The sequence below is a fragment of the Mytilus edulis genome, chromosome 3, assembly GCF_963676685.1.
Source record: "Mytilus edulis chromosome 3, xbMytEdul2.2, whole genome shotgun sequence".
NCBI lineage: Eukaryota > Metazoa > Mollusca > Bivalvia > Mytilida > Mytilidae > Mytilus > Mytilus edulis.
The window spans coordinates 27,421,817-27,444,136 of NC_092346.1; the positions used below are offsets into that span (position 1 = coordinate 27,421,817).

At 30.4% G+C, this 22,320-nt stretch overlaps 1 protein-coding gene across 8 annotated transcripts in view; it reads right to left on the reverse strand.

Moving 5' to 3' along the window:
* The window catches only part of LOC139516124 (kinesin-like protein KIF26B), a 122,258-nt gene that overhangs the window by 42,697 nt on the left and 57,241 nt on the right, over positions 1-22,320 (reverse strand). For all 8 annotated transcript variants that reach the window (XM_071305990.1, XM_071305988.1, XM_071305986.1 and 5 more), the window contains 2 exons: positions 16,495-16,573; positions 7,545-8,251 (listed from right to left, as the gene is read on the reverse strand). In XM_071305990.1, coding sequence (XP_071162091.1) covers positions 7,545-8,251; positions 16,495-16,573 — 786 coding nt within the window. The remainder of the gene's footprint in view (positions 1-7,544; positions 8,252-16,494; positions 16,574-22,320) is intronic.

Sequence of the window (22,320 nt, forward strand, 5' to 3'; positions counted from 1 at the left end):
TCACAAAATTTTTTTCCATTATCCTGGAGTATTTTTTAAATGAAGATGCACAGAGGTTCCCTGTAGACCTGTCAGTTAAATGGGTTGTAAAGTTAAACCATATGTTGGCTACGATTTTCTCCTGTTGCTAGCAAATGCATCATTTTAAAATGGAATGATGAGGAAGAATTTGGCAGGTTAAGGGGAGTAATGTAACTAGCATCTATTGTATAATAGATATCAGAAGCAAAAATGTGACAAGTAATGATACTGGGATATGACACTTAAAGGCAGAAAAAATCCATCGGAACAATTACCATGCTTAAAAACTGCATGATCTAAAGCAGTTGAGAATGCGAAAGAATGATTGAAAGCCTTATGATTATGTCAACAACTTGATGAAACAATCATTTAGTTTCTATTGTCAGATATGGTTATGTTGCTAATCTATCGGTTTAACATTTGTCCTCAGATATGCTTTGGTATTAGGTTATGATAATGCAGGGTTTTTGTGTTAAAAGAGATCTTGCAATGTGATGTACCAAAGTGGGGAAAAAAATTGCATTTGTCTCAATTCTTCACAGATGCAAATAAAAGCTTGTTTTTTTTTATTTGCTGTCATTTCCAGATTCAAAATAGAATCTCATTATTTAACATTGCCATAAAATATATGATGAAAAATTAACATTATCTGATCCGTACATTAGAAATACGCCTACAATTAATTACGTTACTCTCGTCAAACAGTTTTAAAATATTCCTTTGGGCTTTCAGCTTATGTGTTATCAGTTTAAGGGAAAAGTAAACCTCTGACACACCGGGCCAAATGGATCTTCTCATACTATCAGAGAGTCAATAGTTCGCTTTCACCAGAAGAATGGCGCCATAACAAAACTAAAACCATGCTTTGTTATTTAAGATTGTTTAACAATTAATTAACTTGTCAAAATTACCATTTTCCTTTTAACTTTATTGACAAAAACACCAAAAATCAATTAAAACAGTGGAAAATCAGATCACGGATGGTAGAAAAAGGAAATGTAACTGTCATCAGAGCCAGAGACTGACCAATCCATTCAAATACAGCGGCAGATTTATAAACCAGTTGCTTTTAATGTGCCAAATTGGTTTTTTTCTCACAACACCAGTAACCATGATCAATTCCCTAATGGTGCAGTAACGTCTTCGAGAATTGATAACAGCATAAGGATAGGTATAGTGGAGATGATATCCAATGACTGTTTTAGACATGAAATGAATCCCATATTCATGTACTTGATTAATTTGAGGTTAACTATTATATAATTAAATATATTTCTAACTACCATTGAAAATCTTCTAAGAAATGAAGTTTTGAAGTTTAATATCATTTAATTTTAACACTTAAAATTACTTTAGAAAAAAATAAATCTAAGTGAATAGTTGAAGGAGTATTTGTGGATATCAAGTCTTAAAATTTTATATCTTTTTGTTAAAACCCTTGATAAAATTGAGGCCAATAGTTCAAGAACATTGGTGAACACTTGAATTGCCAATGCTGTAAACCAAGAAGTAATTTCCACATGAACACCAACTTTTAACAATTTGACTTAATCGTAAAAACAACAAACAAATCACAATTCAGCACTGCATGAAATAACCACCCCATGAATCAAAGTTTCTTTAATCATGGCTAGGGATAGTAGAAAAAGAAATATAACTGTCATAAAAATAAATCATTGAAGCCCAAGACTGACCATTCAATCTAAATACAGCGGCAGATTTATAAACTTTATCACATATGTCACTGGTAATTAATAATTTAAACAATTTAGAGCTTGACCCTGGGTAAAGGTGATTCCTGAACCTCTTAATGTTCTATTGCAATTAACTTGTGGTGGGTTGCTGTCCTTGATAGTGTTTACCAATCATATTTACTTCATTTATAACTTAAAGAAATAACAGATTCAGGGAATGTGTTAAGATGGAATGCACACCTGCTAAATTTAACAATCTATTTTCAAATGCAAAAAATACAAAACTTTTGCACCTTGCAATGCAACTGTTGCATGTTTCTGTTATGTAAAATACATTGTAACCTGTCTGTAAATTTCTGTCTCATTTAAGCCTTGTCTAATGCTTTAGTGTACCATGCATTGTTTTGCAATCAATCTCCATCAATTATTTAATTATTTCATTTATAACCTCCAATTTTGTTTTATATTTGAAATTTCTTACACCATAAGAGGAAATTTGAATTATTCAAAGCCGAGTTCTCAATCGATTTTTACTTGTCTTCATATTTAATAAACAGCTGAGTTTGATGTTCAATATTCCCAACCTGACAACTCTAAACATTAAACTGCTCTACCATGCATGCAAAATACCCTACCCCATAAAACTTAATGGTCTTAGATATAATTTATTGTTCAATTAAATGCCTTTCAATTAAGTAAACTTTCTGCATACCTGATTCAAACAATTAAATAGCATTAATAATTGATATTTGTTTACTTTAAGGATTTGAAATTAGTCATTTTATTGTGTATTGGTCCTATAAGAATTATAAATTGTGGTATTAGCACAGGAGATGCTAAAATCAATATATGTTTAGCAGTTAAAGGGAAGTAATTCTAATACAAAAAAGAGTTCCAATTTGACAAGTCAAGATTTCTGTGGGAGTAATATGCTTTTATTCCTCAATTTAATTTCAATATCAAAATTTTATAGATTTCATGGTTAACCAAAAACTTTTTTCTCTTCATAAAATGTATAAAATAGTTTGATTTCTTAACTGTGAAATCTGAATCAATGAATATTTAAAAAAAAAAAAAAAACATTTCAGAACCAAAAAATAACATTCTTGCTATCTTTACTTACAAAATGAAAAGTAAAAGCAATTAAAAAACCATTCTAACACCTAACTAACACAAGTGTTAACTATAACCTTTTTAAAAATTGGTAATTTCAATATTGAATTTAACACTTTTTTTACAATTTTTAATCAATAGATAATAATCTCAGATGAAAACAGTGCTTCAAGAGATGTCAACTTAAATCTGCCCGACGTCTGCTGGAGCCATTTTTACTTTTCAACACCATAAATAGAAACATTTGAAAAGAACTTTCTCACTTAAAATCGATTTGCCAAAAAAAGTTAACACCTATACAAGTCTGGGTGTAATTTGTAAACAGGACAAGTCATGAAGATGACCCCCAAGACATTTTTCAATAGAAATTTCTTAAGATAATAAATTTCACAAAAAGATATGACAAATTAAGATTTTTAATAGCCATTGGCTCTCCTTCTTTTTTTTATCAATATAAAGAGACATTATCACTGGACTAGTATATATTTGTTTAGGGGCCAGCTGAAGGACGCCTCCGGGTGCGGGAATTTCTCGCTACATTGAAGATCTGCTGGTGACCCTCTGCTGTTGTTTTTTATTTGGTCGGGTTGTTGTCTCTTTGACACATTCCCCATTTCCATTCTCAATTTTACATTCTTTAACTTTTGATCTGTAACATAAGGCAACCTTTTCTATCTATTCATTGGTCATTATCCAGGAATAGAAAATGAATAATATCAAATGGATAAATGTCTTATGAGTAAGCTTTTGATCTACATGGAAACAAAAGAAATGTACAACAGCTTGAAAAACTAATTGTTGGACTTTCCCATAGATAGATACAGTTTCCAATACAACAAAACTTTATACATATCTATTTACAGTTTATATTTCAGGTAACAAAGTGACCAAGAGCTGGTTTAACAAGATATCTAATTGTGGGACTTTCCCATAGACAGATAGATAGATACAGTTTCCAATGCAACAAAACTAATATCTAATTTACTGAAAAGACCAGTTAATATTTCAGGTTACGAAGTGATCAAGAGCTGGTTTAACAAGATATCCGCAGGCCCATTAGCACCCTTGGTAAATCCACGCGTGTCAACATAGATTGACATTGTACAAAGGCAGATAAACCATCACAATAACTATTGGATTAAACGGCTTCCATTAAAATCTGATATCATCTTTATTATTAAAATGTTCTTTGTCAAACGTAAGACCTGCAGGTACGTTCTGTCATGTTTATTTCAAGGGTCTTTTGTGAAACACCTTTTGACATAATAATCACTTTTGTGATATACAAAACCTGCCAAATTTAATTAAAAGTAAAATTAATTACATTTATTTAAAAGTAACAAACCATTTGGCATTAATTTCAAGGACAATTTTTGAAAATTTGGACCACTTTTTCCTAATTGGAAATAAATATGTCAAAAATCTTCTTTTAGCGATTGACTAACTGTAAATTTTGTGAAATCCCAAGCAACATCTGTTTTATGTATGAAACATTTGAATTAATCATTAAATTTATAAGGAACAGTTGTTAAATGAAATTCTTTTGTAATAAATCACTGTAATGTCACTTGCTTACTAATCTGGGGACTACAAAGTTCAATCAGGGGCATTAGGCAATAACAAATGTTTGTTAATTACAGACTTCAAAGATATCAGCTTAAACAAATTTACTCTTAATTTGCAGATTATAAATAATTCCTTTTCTCTGAAGACTGCAAAAATGTATGGGAAACAAACAAAAATGTGAAGCTTATTTCCAAACTAACAGGTATTGCTCACCTGGCAATCAGCCTTTTCAAAATTTCTGATGACCCTAAAAATTTTGGTAAGGTAAAAGGATTATTTACTTTTCTATTCTTTTTATATTTTGCCCATGATTCTCTATTTCCTTATGCTTAAAACATCCCTTAATTTTCCATTCTTTTTTTTTTCGCCCAATTTTTCTGTCAACTCAATCCTCGTCACAGAAAGATTAAAGGATGATAGTTATTAATCCATATAACACATTTAGTGAGCTCAACTTTCATTAGAGGCTTACTTACACTCTAGTTGGTTTATCATAAAGAAAAGTGAAGGAGATCAGACCAACAACAGTCCTATTATAAGGGGAAATAACTCTTAAACAAAAAAATAATTTAGGTTAGTCGATGATAATGCACTATTAAATTTTCCATGTCAAAAAAAACAAATGTCTACAAAACTGCAATCAATTCTTCAAATGCATTTGACATGAACAAAATTATTAACCAATGGCTTCCAGTGGATACTTCATCATTTTCGTTATAAAATAGAAAAAAAAAATCATGGAACTGAATGAACTACACAGTATAACAACTTCTGAACATGTTAATGACAGTGCACAAAGCTGAAACATTTTGAATTTTCCAGTTAATTAATTTTGTGGTGTAATCAAAACTGAAAGATAAACTTATCAGAGACTACCATATCATGGAAGCATTTATTTCAACTATCCAGACTTATTTTATTCTTTTCCACTATCTGTCAAAAAAATTGTACGACTTTTTGTCGATTAATTGATTTTTTTTTTAAAAGTGGATAATTATAGAAAATTGGTCTATAATCATAACAAACACATTTTGCCCCAGAGCAAAAAAAATAATGCCATTGTAAACATAAAAACAATAGAATAAAGTAACGATATTTTAACAAATCTATTCTATTGAATAAAATTAAAAATCGTGAGTCATTCTACAACCCTCCTCCCCGAGGGACGAATCAACAGGTTAATTAGGCGGAACTATCAGTGCCTGTCACCAAATCCCTGGTTTTGACTTCATTATGAAAATTCAATTTTTAGTTACAACACATCTGATTACGATCAACAAAGAAAATAATTAAATTAATTGATTATGAACAAAGGAATGGACCAGTACCTTGACGTGGAATGATATATTAATTAAGACATGTGGGCAGGGAAAAAGACCAGCGACGCTACTTTCATACATTGACAAGTATCAATTTGAGCATCTTGGTCTCTAATTGTCCATTTGCATCAAAGCACGAAAAACTATATTTCTCAAATTTCTCAAATCTGAGATTTGTCTTTTCATCTTAATGTGCAATTAATTCATTAGGAAATGAAGCTGAATTATTTTGTAAAAACAATGGTATAAAATAATTCCAATAATTGCTGAATGATTATACAAAAATATAAACCATTCAAGATTAACCGATTTCCATCAAATTCAAATTAAGACTGTCAAAAATGCTTTTGTAATCTGTGATTAGCTGTCGATATCAAAATGACTTAATTATAAGTGCTTATTTTTTGTAACTTTATCCAGAAACGAATTCAAGTAGATGTTGGTATTACATCAATAGGACAGCAACCAGAAAACATGCACACAAAGACCCCACAAGTCACCTATATTACATAATCACAAGTTTTAAAAGATCACTTGTAAAAATGTCAATAATACTGACCACTCCAATAAGTTATTGAAACAAGAATGGTTTAGGCTCTAGTTAAGATGCTTCTGAGCTAGGTTTTTTTCTCAAACTTCAGAATCATACCTACAATGTATATGACCTACAAGTCTTAAAAAGTTTGTTTTTTTATTATTAGGAGTTTGGGTGGGGCCTGAAGGTCCCCCTTCTAAATGGTATGTAGTTAAAGCTGCCATTGAAATTTTCTGACAATGTTGGTTTTATGCAGTGAAATAGCAGTAGCTGATAAAGTTGATACAGTGTGTTATCTCCCTTGTGTGGTTCCCTGTACTATTGGTGTTATCACCAGTCAATCATTTCCTATTATTAATAACATTTTGCCAATGTGTTCAATGAATAATTTATACCACAAAATTAGGATGATAAAAAACAACAAAAGTTGGCAAAATACAAACTGAAATGTCAAATACTTTTAAACCGAACTATAAATTCCCATCTGAAATTAGCTTCAGAAACGTTACATAAAATATTAAGAATTTATAGGCAAAAAAACCTGAGCTATTATTTGGATAGTATATGTCAGCTTTTATTAATATGAAACTCAAATAAATATCTTTATTATCCATATAACTAGAATAAATGTAAAAGTTTTACTCCTCGTACAAATAAAACTGGTGTAACTTTCTAAAGAAACGGCTTCTCAGGTGCACAAACTTGAGACAACATGTTGAAGAACTGAGTTCTTAGTTGCAGCAGACTATAAATTTCATTTCAAATCTAATACACATTTTACTTTCAATTCACTCAATTTTTTTTGAAACTTCTCAAATTTCGCAATAAATATTAGACTTATTGTGAGCTTTGCGTAAAATTCACACACTTTCTGCCTTACAACATACTTGTTTTGCTATGGGAAATCTGTTATAATCATTTTAATCAACAAATTAGGAGGAGCAATATCCTTTTAAACTCCGAAATTTGTGAATTTTTCATGGAAATCAAGTTACTGATAGAGCGAACACAATAGAGATGTCCCCAAATTTCTCAATCCTAAACTGTTACCTGATACAAGACTAACAAACAGATGTATGCACATACACCGTCTACTTTTGTAAGGAGTGGTAGATATAAAAAAAAACACACCCATCAATATTGAGGGGATAACAATGAATTAGGAAAAAGTTCATTTGTTGATTTATGTAATACATTTAAAGAACAAGATGAACCTTTCTGACCTAGTTTAAATTTTTTTCAAATAATGATACCCTCTAATCAAACACAAATATGAAATCATTTATCAATTCTTACCTTGCAAAAAAGGAAGCTGCTGCGGATGGGGGCGGTGATGACATCCGTGACGAATATCCTGGTGGTGGTGACATCATGCGTTGATATGATCCTGGTGGCGGAGAACCAATTCGTTGATTAAAGGCAGGTAAATTTTGCGGAGAACCCAACTGTTGATTAAACTGAGGCATATTTGGCGAGCCTATCTGTTGATGTTGACCGTATTGAGGTGATCCCATGACTTGATTATAGTTTGGCTGGTTATGTTGGGGCATATGTGATGGTGACCCCATTTGTTGATTAAAATTTGGCTGGTTGTATTGAGGAATATTTGACGGTGATCCCATTTGTTGATTAAAATTATGTTGGTTGAATTGAGGATTTTTCGACAGAGATCCCATTTGTTGATTGAAGTTTTGTTGGTTGTATTGTGGAACATTTGACGAAGATCCTGTTGCTTGACTATAGTTTTGTTGGTTATATGGTGGAATATTTGATGGTGTCCCCATTGCAGGATTAAAATTTTGCTGGTTGTAGTGAGGTATATTTGTTGACATTCCGGGATTTGGTGGAGGTAAGTTTGGAGGCTGAGAGTAATACTGATTCCTCATGTAAGTTGGTACTCCTGACACAGAATAATTATTTAACATATCCACTTGTCCATAATTTAATCCACTATGTTGTTGATCCACGTTCATGTTTGGTTCTTCGTAGATGTGGTTATTGTTCTAAAAAAACACAAAAAGTAAGAATTAAACATGGAGCAGTTGTTACAAAGAGCGCTAATGCGATATTTAATTCAAACATGTAAGAGTACCTTGTTATATCTTCTTTGAAAAAGAGGACCATTCACTTACTTCATCTAGCTATCAAGGTCCAACTTTCCAAAAATTTATGCAGCGTTCATATCTGTGTCTCCTTGATACATTTATTTCATGTGCCGATGGTAGTACTGCTTTTTGGCAAGAACTTACATCTCACTAGTATACATCATAAACCAGATCTTCAAGTACACTGTTTCTACTTTTAGGAAAATTGACATTAAGAAGTCTGTTTCCAGACTGTAGTTGTTTCTTTCGCATAAATAACAGCTCACAAAGTCGTCAATGTACTATTACTCAAATATATCCACTATAAAAGTCAGCATTTATAGGTCGAAAAAAAACCCACTTTTTACGAAGCATCAGTCAGCGTTTATAGGACTTCAATGAACTTTTACGAAACATACTTATATAGATATATACAAATATATATACAGAAAATAACCTCTAATTTGGTCTTCCTACAAGTCAAAACGACTTCAATGAACTTTTACGAAACATACTTATATAGATATATACAAATATAAACAGAAAATAACCTCTAATTTCGTCTTCCTACAAGTCAATGTATTTTATAGACAATTAAACATGGTAATATAGTTGTAGAGGGTGTACGTGGTTAAAAAATTCAGCATTTCATCAAAATTAAACAAGGAATTGTCGATAGATTGTACATGCATGCAGACTGTGGGATGTTCCTAATTCATCATCATTGTTTTAACATGCAAAACTAAATAGTTCTAATGACTTACTTCAAATGTAATTTTGAATACAAATTAAAATGATAATTCTTCAGCCTACACAAAAACAATGCATAATTAGCTAAAAGCTACAGAATTGTAGGCTTTAATTGTACTAATTGTCCTACATCAGTACCTATCAAATAGAAAAGAAATGAAAATCAGAAAGTGTTCCCCCATGAAACTTTTATAAAAGAAAGAAAAGTTAATCACAAAATTCCCACTTTTTTGGTAAAATGTTAATGCATTTCAAATAATTTTCATAAACAAAGCGTTAAAGCCTTTTTCTTTCAGGGAAGTCATCTTATTAATATATATTAAGTTAAAACAGCTCTCGACATAATTCAAATTGAAATATAAATATCTTAGAGTTAACCATGTCTTTGATTAATGGTGTAACTACTGTGTACTTTACCATTGTATGGAACCATCAAATGATAAACTTCTTACAAACGGCAGAAAACTAGTAAAAACTCACAATGTTGTGAACTTATCAGTCCAAAAATCTTCTATTCTTTTTATGCAACATGACTTTTAAAGCCCCATTACATGTATTTTACATAAACAAACCTCTTATTTTCCCCCTCATAAAAATCTTATATTATCTGACACAATTCTATTCCAAAACTGATAAGGTTCAAAATCCAGCTGAACTTTTAATGTCCATCGGGAATATGTAAATGTGTAACAAGATCACAGATAAGTCAATTCCAAAGCTTTTATATTCCATACAAAATTTCTTTATACTCCAAGAAGATCCCTATCAATACTAGAAGAAACTTTTCTCTACATCAAAATCTCCGATTCCAATAAATTTGAAATTCAAATTTTTTGTCAGTGCATTACGATAGCGATTCTCTGGTTTGGCTCATCGTGTGATATTGACATATTGGCCAGTACTGTATAAATTCCCCAGACTTTAACCAATATGGTTTTGACCTTCATCAGTGATCTATATTGATGGGGCACATATTTCTCTTGTTCGTAATAAATCATATGTATAACGTTATTAAACATGACTGTCATAGTCATAATAATCCCATGTATCACTTTAATTTTTATTTTCTAATTTCCATCTATTTTGAGAGTTTTCCATTTACGTCCCAATCCAATATTTTCTGATCAAGTAGAAGTGTGAGAGAGATATATTCAGTGTTTTCTCAAATACTTTGGTGAATCTTTCTTAATAAGTAAAAGGACATGCGGGGTATAAATAGATGAAAAGCAACCTTACAACACAATACAGTATAAAACATCATTATTTTCTAAAGTTGGTTTATGGCAATTAAAATTCTATCCATCTTATTTTAATTTTGTAAAATTTTGTTAATTTGACAATTTGTCCCACTTCCAGTCTTTGAAAGCACAAGTCATTATAGCGTAGGCTTATGGGAAAGGCAATAAAATAAGTTCATAGTTAGTTAAATTTTTGGATATCTTAATATGCATAATTTGTGTCACTTACAAATATGACAGAATAGAGATGTAGGTTCATGTCTGAGAGCCTGTCAATCAACTATACAAAAGACTTATTTACCTGTCACTCCAGGATAAAAATATTCCATCTCTGTCTCATTAGTCCAAACAAAAGAATTGGAAAAGATTGCACAAAAGAAAATAACCAATTAAGGAATAAAAGTGCATGTAACAAGATATCCAAATTTATCAGTTTTTGGCAATTTATGCACTATTCCTACTTTTTTTCAATAATTTGAAAGAAAAGTTTAACATAGCACAAAATAATCCTTTGATGAACACAAAATGCACAAATTCTAACTAACTCCAATAATCTGTAAATTTATTCCTATAAAAAATCACTTCCAAATAATCCATTCCTTTGATAAAACTGCTTGAACTTTTAACTTATCTAAATTACAGTCTTTTTCCCAATAAAAATTCTAAGAAAAAAAAATCAATTTCTTTTTTTCCAATGATTATGCTTTGATTTCAACACATTCCAAAAATCAATTTCATTGTTCCAATAATAAACATTCCTAACTGTAAGTAAAAGTACAGATATAAGCTAGTATATCCCCTTTTGTTTATCATTATTCTAACCACATGATAACAACACCTGTATACAGACTATATTATCTAACCCTATGTAATCGACATGTGAAATGTACATAATTATCTCACATGTACTAATAAGATTAGGCAATCCATATCACAAACATGAAAGAAATTTGAAACTGATAATCAATCTTAAAAGAAAGTTTTATTAATGAAAGGAATTTTATGAATATTGAAATCAGACAACCACCCGCTAGCTAGACAAAGGAATAACGGTCATACTATATATTAAGTAATTACACCCTTGAATTAAGATACAAGAGTTTTGAAGAATTTTTCCGTTGTTTTATCATGGTGAGATCTTGCCCTCAAAAAGAAAGAAAAAAAACAAATTCCTAACCTATGATTTTCTGGCCAGGTAGAAAACATTTAATTATAGGGTTTATCCCCATGTGGACTGTATCCCCTCCCCATGATATAATTATGTATTATTTGCCCCATGAGAGTGTAACAATACTAATTATCCCCTGTTTAATCACTGTCAGAAATTACAACTTGTGAGGTCAGAAAATATAAACATTAAGCCTGCCAAGATATATTACTAGTCAGACCACTATTTTTACATTTAATCCAAATGCCAAAATATATAAAAACATCAGCTTTGCCAAAATATACTACTATTTTGTCCACTATTTTACGCTAAGTCATTCATGTGCCAAAATATAAGATACTACATACGAAAAGTAATTTTCATCATCTTTTTTCTATAATCAACTGTTCGTGTAAAAACAGTACTATTGTTATAAACTTGTTTTGTTAGGTCCTCATGATTCTGCAATCACAGAGTTCCAATACTGCTCCATTTAATTTGACCTCCTTAGGTCAACAAGACATAACTGTTCTTAGCTATTTCCTGCATAGAATCAGATGTCTAATAATTTTCATATTACCGGTAGTTGCATTTTGCATCTTAAATCAATTTTGCCATCCCCTTTCTCCAAAAGGCCTATATAATACTTGAAAATTTATACTATGCACCTTAATTAGAATTTTCAACTATTTTTCTCGAAGGACAAAAAATGTACATACAAAATTTCTGGAGTGAGCAATACATACAAGATGAGGTTCAAAAGCATAAAAATTATCTTTAGTACTTTTCCAAGGTTTTCTTAAGATAGCAAAATTATTAACAGATAAAACATTGATATGAAATATGTAAATTAAACAACAGATAAAAATTGATATGATATGTAAATCTAACAACAGCCTACCTTAATATTCCAGCATTTACTATCCATTCATTAATGTCTTTATTTGTTCGATCACTTAAAAGTACGAAATCAAAAACTTTTCAAGTAATCACTTTTAAAGAACATATCTAATATTGCAAAATAAATATATCACTTGTCAATTAAAATCTGTCAGTTTCAATAACTTTGAATCCCATTTCACCAAGTAACCTTAGTATTGCCGTTGTATTTTAGTCCTCGGTATATATAGACTGTTCCATTTACGACTTCCTATTGAATGACAGTAGGATAGTCTAAACTATGTCCCATAAAATTTTTATCAATGAAAACTTTTCTACCCATGAATCAGTATATGAACAAATATAATTGTGTGAACACCATAAAATTCAGTTATTATCAAACTGCACAGAAAATTCAACTTTTCTTACAACTATCCAACATTCCTTATGAGTTTATGTCCAAATAATAAATGATTCATATCCAATGTTCAATTAAATCACTATAAACTTTTTTTTACAATGTCCATGCAACATGTGTTATTAGATCATAAAATGAATGTAAGTCTTGGCAGATCACTTTCTAAGATGATCAATTAATACATTAATTTTTCATGGCAAATTAAGCATAGCCTTCAGAAATGAATTTGCTGTCCAAACACATGCTTAAAGAAAACAATCCATTTTCTTCAACCACCTGGTGATATTTTCAACAATTTGACAGTTTTCGTCCCCAGGCTCCGACTAATTTATCAAACTAGTGTTTACTTCTCTTATTAGATTAATTTGTCCAAACAAGTCGCTACTTTTTACCTATTCGTTTAAGATTTATCTATTAAACTTCCCGACTCATCATAAGGAGGCTTATCCTTATCCGCAGGCATCCATTTCTTTTCAAAGTACTAAATTTATCTCTTCTACTGAAGGAATATTGTTTTGAACTTTTGATCATGATATTATTTTTTATCACTGAGTTTACATCTTATAGGACGCGTGCAATCTCCACAGTAGTAAAATATGCTTCATAGAGCAGATCATCATGACTCTGACTGATACATTCGAAGTGGAAAATTGATTTCCACAAATCTATTATAAAATTCACGACTGAAAATAAGGCAATAAGAAAGAACATCCGAAGTGATCCAATAATTTTCTAAAATATCAAAGATTGTCCTTTATCAATACATTGTTTAATTTTAATGATTTTTAAGTCAAGCAGAAATAATCAAATTTGTTCGGGAACCGAATTATAAAAAATACATGAATTTGGCTAGATAATATTATTATACATTTCACGGATTCAATTTAATTGTTTGCAATCTTGAATTTTACAGAAAATAAAAGCTTTAGAGCCTGAAGCATTAATTTTTGTACGAAACAAAAAAATAAATTTAAAAGCCCTTTTAAAGAATTCCATTTAAAGTTTTATTTCTAAAACCAATTTGCTTAGCTAATTTTTTCTTTATTCCTATTATTCATTTTGTCTATCTGACAGAAAATTCAATAAATTTTATAAACATTTTGACAAGATGAAATTTATAACAATAAATGTATACCATTTTCGTCTTTAAGACTAAAATTCAATTGGGAAAAACATAAATTACTGTTTCTAATGAACAGTCAAGAATACTATTCAAATCAATAGAAAAAGACCACTAAGCTATTACAAATCTCATTGTTTGACCAATGTCCAGTTGTCGTTTGACCATTGTCCAGTGTTTTACATCATTATTTCAGGTTGAAGCAACGTTGACACGTCTTTGTTGATGCTTAAAGAAGCATGAGTTGACACCTGGTTCAAGCATACTTCAGTAAGATTATAAATACTGATTAACGCTGACTATTTCCTCCTTAAAAATACCAATTACGCCTGCATGTGCACTGATCCTGTAACAATTCACTGGTCGCGATCAACTAATGAAAGCCTTTGTGACAAGTTGCGAAGCATGCAAGTGGCAATATTAAACGACAATCATACTTTATATAAAGTCTTTTATTGCAGTGACACACACGCTATTGTTCAATACCCCCTCACTATAAAATAACATTGGAAATCGGTAACAATTATAGATGTAATTTATTTGCTTATCCCCTCAAATACATTGTAGTTTCCAAGTTCATATCTGATCAACACAAGTGCATGCATGGCCCCATCCCCCCTTTTTTTCAAATAATTCTTTTGTAATTTGAATATAACATAACATGGACTCCCTTTTCAAAACGTTTGATGTCTATATTTGCTTTCAGAAAACTACTTTTCATTCTTCAGATATCAAAGCTACGATGTATGAAAATTAACAGCATTTGAAAATCATTATTGAAATTTTACACTTAAACAAAGAGATTATTTCTGCATTTTTGAAAGGCTTCATCAAAATCATTTCAATATATCTGTATTGTTTAATAAAATTTAATTAAGAATCTAATTCCAACATTTATAAAGTTTCACAAAAATGAAAAGCAATAATTTCAAGGCATCAGATGTTAGCCTTTCCAACTGTCAGATTTAACTCAACGTTATTATGTAATAATTTTACATATAACCCAATTATAATAAAATTTACGAATTTTTTTGAGTGGTAATAGTGTCTTAATTCTACACTGTGTTTGTAATGACATCCTGCACTGTTCACGTTTTCGTTTGATGTCTAAAACTTCAATTGATTTATTTTTTTCTGTGTTTGATTTGGAAGTTTTTCGGTCCTCATAACATGTAATTTTATCAAAAAACATGTAATTCACATAAAGAGAATATTACAGAGAAAAGTGGTCACACATTATATGCTTCAAACAAAATTATCTTCTGACGTGAATTTGACAAAAAATATATGAAGTTAATATTTGCCATAATGGTTGTCAAGGATAAAAAAAGAACATTAAAATATTTCTTGTGGTATTTTGCTCTCATTTCATTCTGTTATAAATGATAATTTAATAATACTCTGAGCTATAAAATGTTAAGCACCACCAACTCAGAACATATAATATGAAAGTCTTTTACTTATGTTTTTCCTTTATTGTAGATTTTTATCAGATTTTAATTAGGTACATACAACCTTAGATACTGCTTTTAACCATTTGTAACACAAAACCTCAAAATTTTTCACCCTCATAACATAAAACATCATATATAGTTTTTCCACTTGGAACATATAACCTCAGATACAATTTTCCCCCTTGGAACATAAAACCTAAGTTAAGTTTTTCCCCAAGGAACATAAAACCTCAGATACTGTTTTTCCCCTTGGAACACAAAACCTCAGATACTGTTTTTTCCCTTGGAACATAAAACCTCAGATACTGTTTTACCCTTGGAACATAAAACCTCAGATACTGTTTTCCCCCTTGGAACATAAAACCTCAGATACTGTTTTTCCATTTGGAACATAAAACCTCAGATACGGTTTTACCCCTTGGAACATAAAACCTCGATCAGATACGGTTTTTCCATTTGCCACACAAAAACTCAGATACGGTTTTACCCCTTGAAACATAACCCCTCAAATACTGTTTTTCCATTTGGAACATAAACCTCTGATACTGTTTTACCCCTTGGAACATAAAACCTCAGATACTTGTTTTCCCCTTGGAACATATAAGCTCAGATATGGTTTTTGTTGTCAGGAACATAAAACCTTCATTGTTTTCACCCTTAGAACATACATCTTTAAATGCTGTTTTCCTGTCTGAATATAAACCTCATATATTGTTTTTACTGTTTGAACATACAAGCTCTTGGAAAACAAAACCTCAGATACTATTTTAACCAATAAAACCTTTTTTTCCATTAATAATGACATAATTTCCAGTCTCCTTTAGAATATTTCTATCTATGATCCTTGCCTGAATAAAAATTTCTCACAAAAACAACCTAACAACTTTTTAGCTTTTTACATCAATCACGTCTTAAGAACTTCTTAGCTGTGGTAAAAACTGTAAGAGTATTTACTGAATAAATTCAATAAAAACATCGCATATAGGTTTTCTGTATACATCCAGACAGTCTACGAATCCAACAGCCGATTTTATCCAATATTTACAAGCCACATAAATCTAAATTTTACCAATTTCTTTTCTTAAATAGGACGATAAATTCTCATTTTGACTAGATTTACATACATGATAATGGAATAAATGGGACTTCCCCTTACCTGAACAGTCTTCCAGGCTTGATTTGGATGGATTGGTTGACCATTGGCTGGCAACGGCTGACTTTTGCTTCTGGTATACCTGCAAAGAAAGAAAGATATCGGATATGAATACAAGGTGCATAACACATAAATGAATTGCACTTCAAAAAGGTTCTTAATTTGAACATAAAATCAACTTTTGTCAGAGTGTGTAGCTAACATTCCTAACAAAGGAATTGTTTGAGAAAAAGTCTCGCTAAAATTTATGCAGAAAGTTATTTTTTTTTATTATCTTTTAATCATTGTAGTTTACTTTTAAGCAAGAATAAAATTGAGAATGGAAATTGAAAATATGTCATTGAGACAACACCAAAGGATTTTCAATGCAGCCAGAACATCCTGCAAGTTAACTTCTCAACATGTATACCATGCTGGTTTTGGCCAATCAAATGATGTTCTCACATAAGTACAATCTGCTAAACTTTTAAACTTTTTAATGGGGGAAATGCATGTTTTGTCATGCTTAGCATACAACACCTTCTAGTTTTAGGAAGTCATTCAGTTCAGTAGTACTTGAGAAAAGTGTGAAGTTTTAATTTTAATTTTATTCGGCATATTGTAAATTTCAAATATCTGCAAACAGGACTACCAGATCCAATAAGTCCACCCATCTTTTAAGTCAACTCTGTCAAGAGGCTGAACAATTGTGAGGTCATTTTGTTCAACAGAACCTGCGAAATGTGTACAGGAAATATTTGTTGTCCATGGTGAATGCATGTTAGTTTAGTTTAAACATATTTATTTATAGTGGATTGGGAAACAAGTTTTGCAACTTATATTAATCCCTTTCCACTTCGCTGGTGTGAGTGCTGCCTTGTAGCGGCATTAGCCTACTCTTTTTCGAAATCTACAAGGGTGTTTTTAACGTGCAAGAGATATGTCTCGCTTAACACGGGTCAGCCATTTATCGTCCCCTTCCCACGGACTATCACCGTTTTCTCAAGACCATACTCGCAGATGGTGTCAAGGGAGTTCCTGGCCTACTTAAGTGATTATGTGATTACTGTATAACTTTGACATAGGGCCTCATTGTTAGGCAGAGTGAATAATGTCTGCCCTTTCATTTTATTTTACTGCTAGGCTAAATAATAATTCCTGCCCTTTAATCTAGGTTTTAATAAAACATAAGGATATGTGGTATGATTGCCAATGAGACAACTATCCACCAAAGTTCAATTAAAGTGGATGTAAGCAATTATAAACTACAAGGCCTTCAACAATGAGAAAAAAAAACTCATACTTAATATCATTTTTTTTTTAACTCTGAATCAATTTTCTATTAATAGTGATCCCAAGTAAAAGTTTTCAAGGATTTGTTCAAAGAGGTTAAAATTTCCCCATAATCTTGAATTCTGAAGCACTGGTTTGTCCTTGGTGACAACATCATACATATATTAATTAAAATAGTCACAGAATATAGACTTTTCAGTCAAGCTTTAAGTGTTAAACAGCTTAAACTTGGTGGTTTTTTTTATATAAAATATTTTAATAAATAGCATATATAGATGAAAAGATATAATTCCATAAAAAAAAGAAAGATATTAAATGCAATTAAATTCTGTATGAAAAGTTTATAGATTTTGGATCAAAGAAATTTGACAAAATATTAGCAACAATGAGAGCTGATCATAGAATGAGTGAATATTGAATATTTCATACAAAAACACAATATCAATATATGTATAATAAATGTTATAAATGATCTTATGTCAAGGTTTAATTGAAGATAATTGGTAAAAATAGAATTTCTCTGACAGGAATTGTAATGGTAAAGAATTGAAATCCATTAATTTGTGAAAATTAACAGCTGTAAATGAAATGTGACTAATTACTTAAACAATGAAGTTCAATTTCCTTTCGTACCAAAACACTCAAAGTATAGGCATCATAACAAAAGTATATCGTTTTCAAAATTTCAATGACATAAAAAAAAATATCTCTTTTTAACGATTTTTTTCAATGTTCCATTTCATAGCAATTGCATTTAAAAATTTTGCACAGTTAAATGAAGACGAAACAAATTAAACCAGATCAAAAGAACATTAACAATTTAATTTTCCGCGTTTAAAATATTTCTGCATTGAATAAAATAACACCTGGAAAAGAGAACCATTTAACAACTAGCTTTTAAATGTTGATCTAAGGAAATTTCAAATGCATTTAAAATATTAAATGAAATCCATTCGTACAATCCAAATAGAATTACTAAAATATCACCTCGTAAACCTGCAATAATGAACAACTTGAAATAAATCAACATTTATTGTACATGTATGTGACAATGTCTGAGCAATAACAAATTCCTATCTTGTCTAGGAAACACCTGGCAAAAGTTTTTACCTGTAATCATGATCTGACTTGGACTTAAGGTTCATAATCTACTGTTTCAGCAGTTGATACATTGATAATATCTAGAGTTATCCCCCCTCTTACAAGTTTATGCATTTTATCAGTGCAATCGTAGTGTATTGTTTTTGTTGTGATTATTTCCAATGTAAAAATAAACATATAATGCAATAGAATAATAAACAGAGAGACAGGCTAATTTTAGGGAGCTACCATTTGATTTTTATGGGGGGGCTAGGATGAAATTTGAAAAAAATAGGCAGGACAGGAGTTAGAGTAAAAAAAAAAGGCAGGATGAGACACTTGCAAAAAAAAAAGTCAGGACGACAATTTAGGTAAAAAAAAGTCAGGATAAACTAAAAAAAAAAATGCAGGACTGAACAGAGTGAAAAATAAAAAGGCAGGACAGAGAATACAGCTAAAAAAAAATGCAGGACAACATTTTTCATCCTAGCCCCCCCCCCCCCCCCCCCCCCCCCCCCCCCCCCCCCCCCCGCCCCATAAAAATCAAATGGTAGCTCCCTTAACTTGATGTATTTCATGCCATTGCAATTTTGAGTAAGTTTTTTAGTATCAGAGAGGTTCATGTGTATACTCTTGAGGTTCTAATACTATAATACTTTATTACAAAATGAATGACCAAATAGGACAATTAAAAACTGGAATTTTGATTTTTTTGATAAAATTATTGAATATAATTACAAAATTTGTAAACAAATGAAACACTAATTTCTTATTTAAAGCCTTTTAGATAAAAATCAATTTAATCTTGATTAAAGATGTCCTCTGATTGCAAAATCTTACAAAACCATTTAAAATTTGCAACATTGTATCTTTAAACTGCCTTGAACAACAATTGCTTTATGAAATTTAATTTAGACTCTATTCAAAAATGGAAAATCGTTGTATGATGTTTTAAGTATATAATATATAATCAAATTTTGGTGATAGAGTATAAAAAACTTTCAGATCTTGACCCTGTGATAGAAAATTTCCCAAAGTTTTTAGATGTCACAAAAACTAGGCTTCTGACTTCACTGTGGTAAGGTTTAAACGTATTGTGGCAGCAACAGAAATTTCCCCTTTTAAGATATAACGTCTTAAAATAGAAAAGTACACCATGGAGTGTTTGAACTAAGGTCTATCTGACCAATTTTAATAACTTTTATAGAAGTAACATAACATCACACCTCCGTGACACATTATTCAGGTAAACGTCACGAGTATGCTAAGGAAGAACTTTTATGTCGTTGAATTCTAATAAACGCAGGAATTTCAATGTGGCAACAGACACATAAAACACTGTTCAAAGACTCAATGACGAAAATGCTTAGACATTTAATTAAAACAAATATTAGCATTTTGAAATTTAAATGTGTTATAAAAATGAATATCCGTCATATATATTACTGGGCATGGAATTCGCTATGTTGACATTTAACCTCATAAATATTACTTTAATAACTCTTTTGAAGTTTGACTTAGAAAATAATTATAAATTGTTATTGCAACTTCTCTTTTTATAGATATATCTAAAGACATAATAGATAGATTGATAATAAAAGTATTTGCTTTAAGGATCCGAATGTTTTTGACTAATTTTTAATTGCATCATAAACTGTCTTCCTAAAATTTTTACAGACATGCCACATGACATTATAGTTTGGGAATAAAAACACCCAATTTCAGCGTTAGGGTTAGGTAAAATCGTGCTTACTTCAAATGCTATTAAAATAATAGTCCATTTAGATTTCTGTACATGAAATTTTCTGATATTGTGCCAACAGAATTTTCTAAATGCCACAAACATTTTCTCTGCATTTCCAATCCAGATACTGACTATTATTGCAATTTAATTACAATTCATAGTTGCAATTTAATTACAATTCATAGTTCTCTCTGATTGAGTTTCCATATAAATATGTAGAAAAAATAAAAATCAATAAAGATTCATTCGGTTATTAGTGTTACTACAAATTTTAGTATTATTTTTTAATTTCAAACTTTAAATTTAAAAAATATATTTTTTAAGAAAAATGTCTAATCAAGTGAAGTATACAGTTCTTCTTTCCATAAAATGATTTTGAATATTAACACTTTCATAATATAAATCATTTAAAAAAAATTTACAGCAAAAAAGATAAAAAATCTTTTTTTCCTTTCTTATCTTGTGAAATTCTTTTCATTTTTCAACACATTAAACAAATTCTTTTCACTTTTTTCTATTAACTTAAATTAATTCAATTATTTGGCAATCAATTACCAAACCTCTCTTAGAAGCTGATCACAGCAGATTCCAAGAAACGTTTCATGGATAAAATATTTTGCTTCACTGAAAAATAAACCACAAAATTGAAACTGTGAAGAAGACATGAACTGTACCTGTTTTTGGCTTGGTTTCCAGATGAAAAGTCAGGTCATTATGTACAGGTCTATTTCATTAACATACAATTAATTTGTATTTGCCTTTGGTATGTCAATGTCTAACTTACATTTCAATTAAATAAAGGTGATATACATCGCACATACCTGTGAAAGTCGGAAAATTAAAAATCCTACAGGACAAATAAAAATCCAGTGCAAAAATAATCTCAACAGAATGACACAAAACTTGTTTCAAGCTAAAAGCGTCAAAATAAAATCTAGTGCAAAAATAGCCTCAATGTAATGACTAAAAACTTGTTTCAAACTAAAAGCGTCAAAAAGCTTGTATACAATTGAAAACTGTCAAAATAAAATCCAGTGTAAAAATAATCTCAACGGAATGACAAAAAATCGTTTCAAACTAAAAGCGTCAAAAAGCATGTATACATATGAGATGATTTCTCAACCTTGTGATTTTTTGGTGACTAGATAGAGATATAGATCATCTTTTGTCAAAGTTTTTATTCACAACTCATTCACAAAAAATAACGTAACAGTTTCTACAATGCGACCCCGAATATCTGTCGTCTACTTTCATTGTTATAATTTTGTTTGATGTCCATATAATATTTCATAAGGAAATGAACACCCCAGGAATAAAATAGCAGTTATTATAAAGAATTGGCACCTAATCTAACGGCGTAATTGTCCAAAGCTATTTAACACCATTGTTGAATAGGATAATTACAAAACTGTTACCTTTTAATTTTTCATCGATAAGTGTAGATATGAAATTAACAAAATATATACCTTTTACCTATAGAAATGCTTATACTTAAGAACGAGTGAACCATTTTAATACCGAACTGTTTGATCTTTAAGAAAAGCAAAGTTAAACAGTATAAATAAACAGATTATTCAAGCAATTGAAGGCATTGAAAAGAAGATACTTTTCAGAAAACACAAATTAAGCATTCCTGTTTAAAAAAAAAAAAATTGAAAAAGTCGTTCAAGAATGCCAAATTAAACAAGAAAAGAATCTTTAAAAAGAATATGAACATAATCACATGCAATATG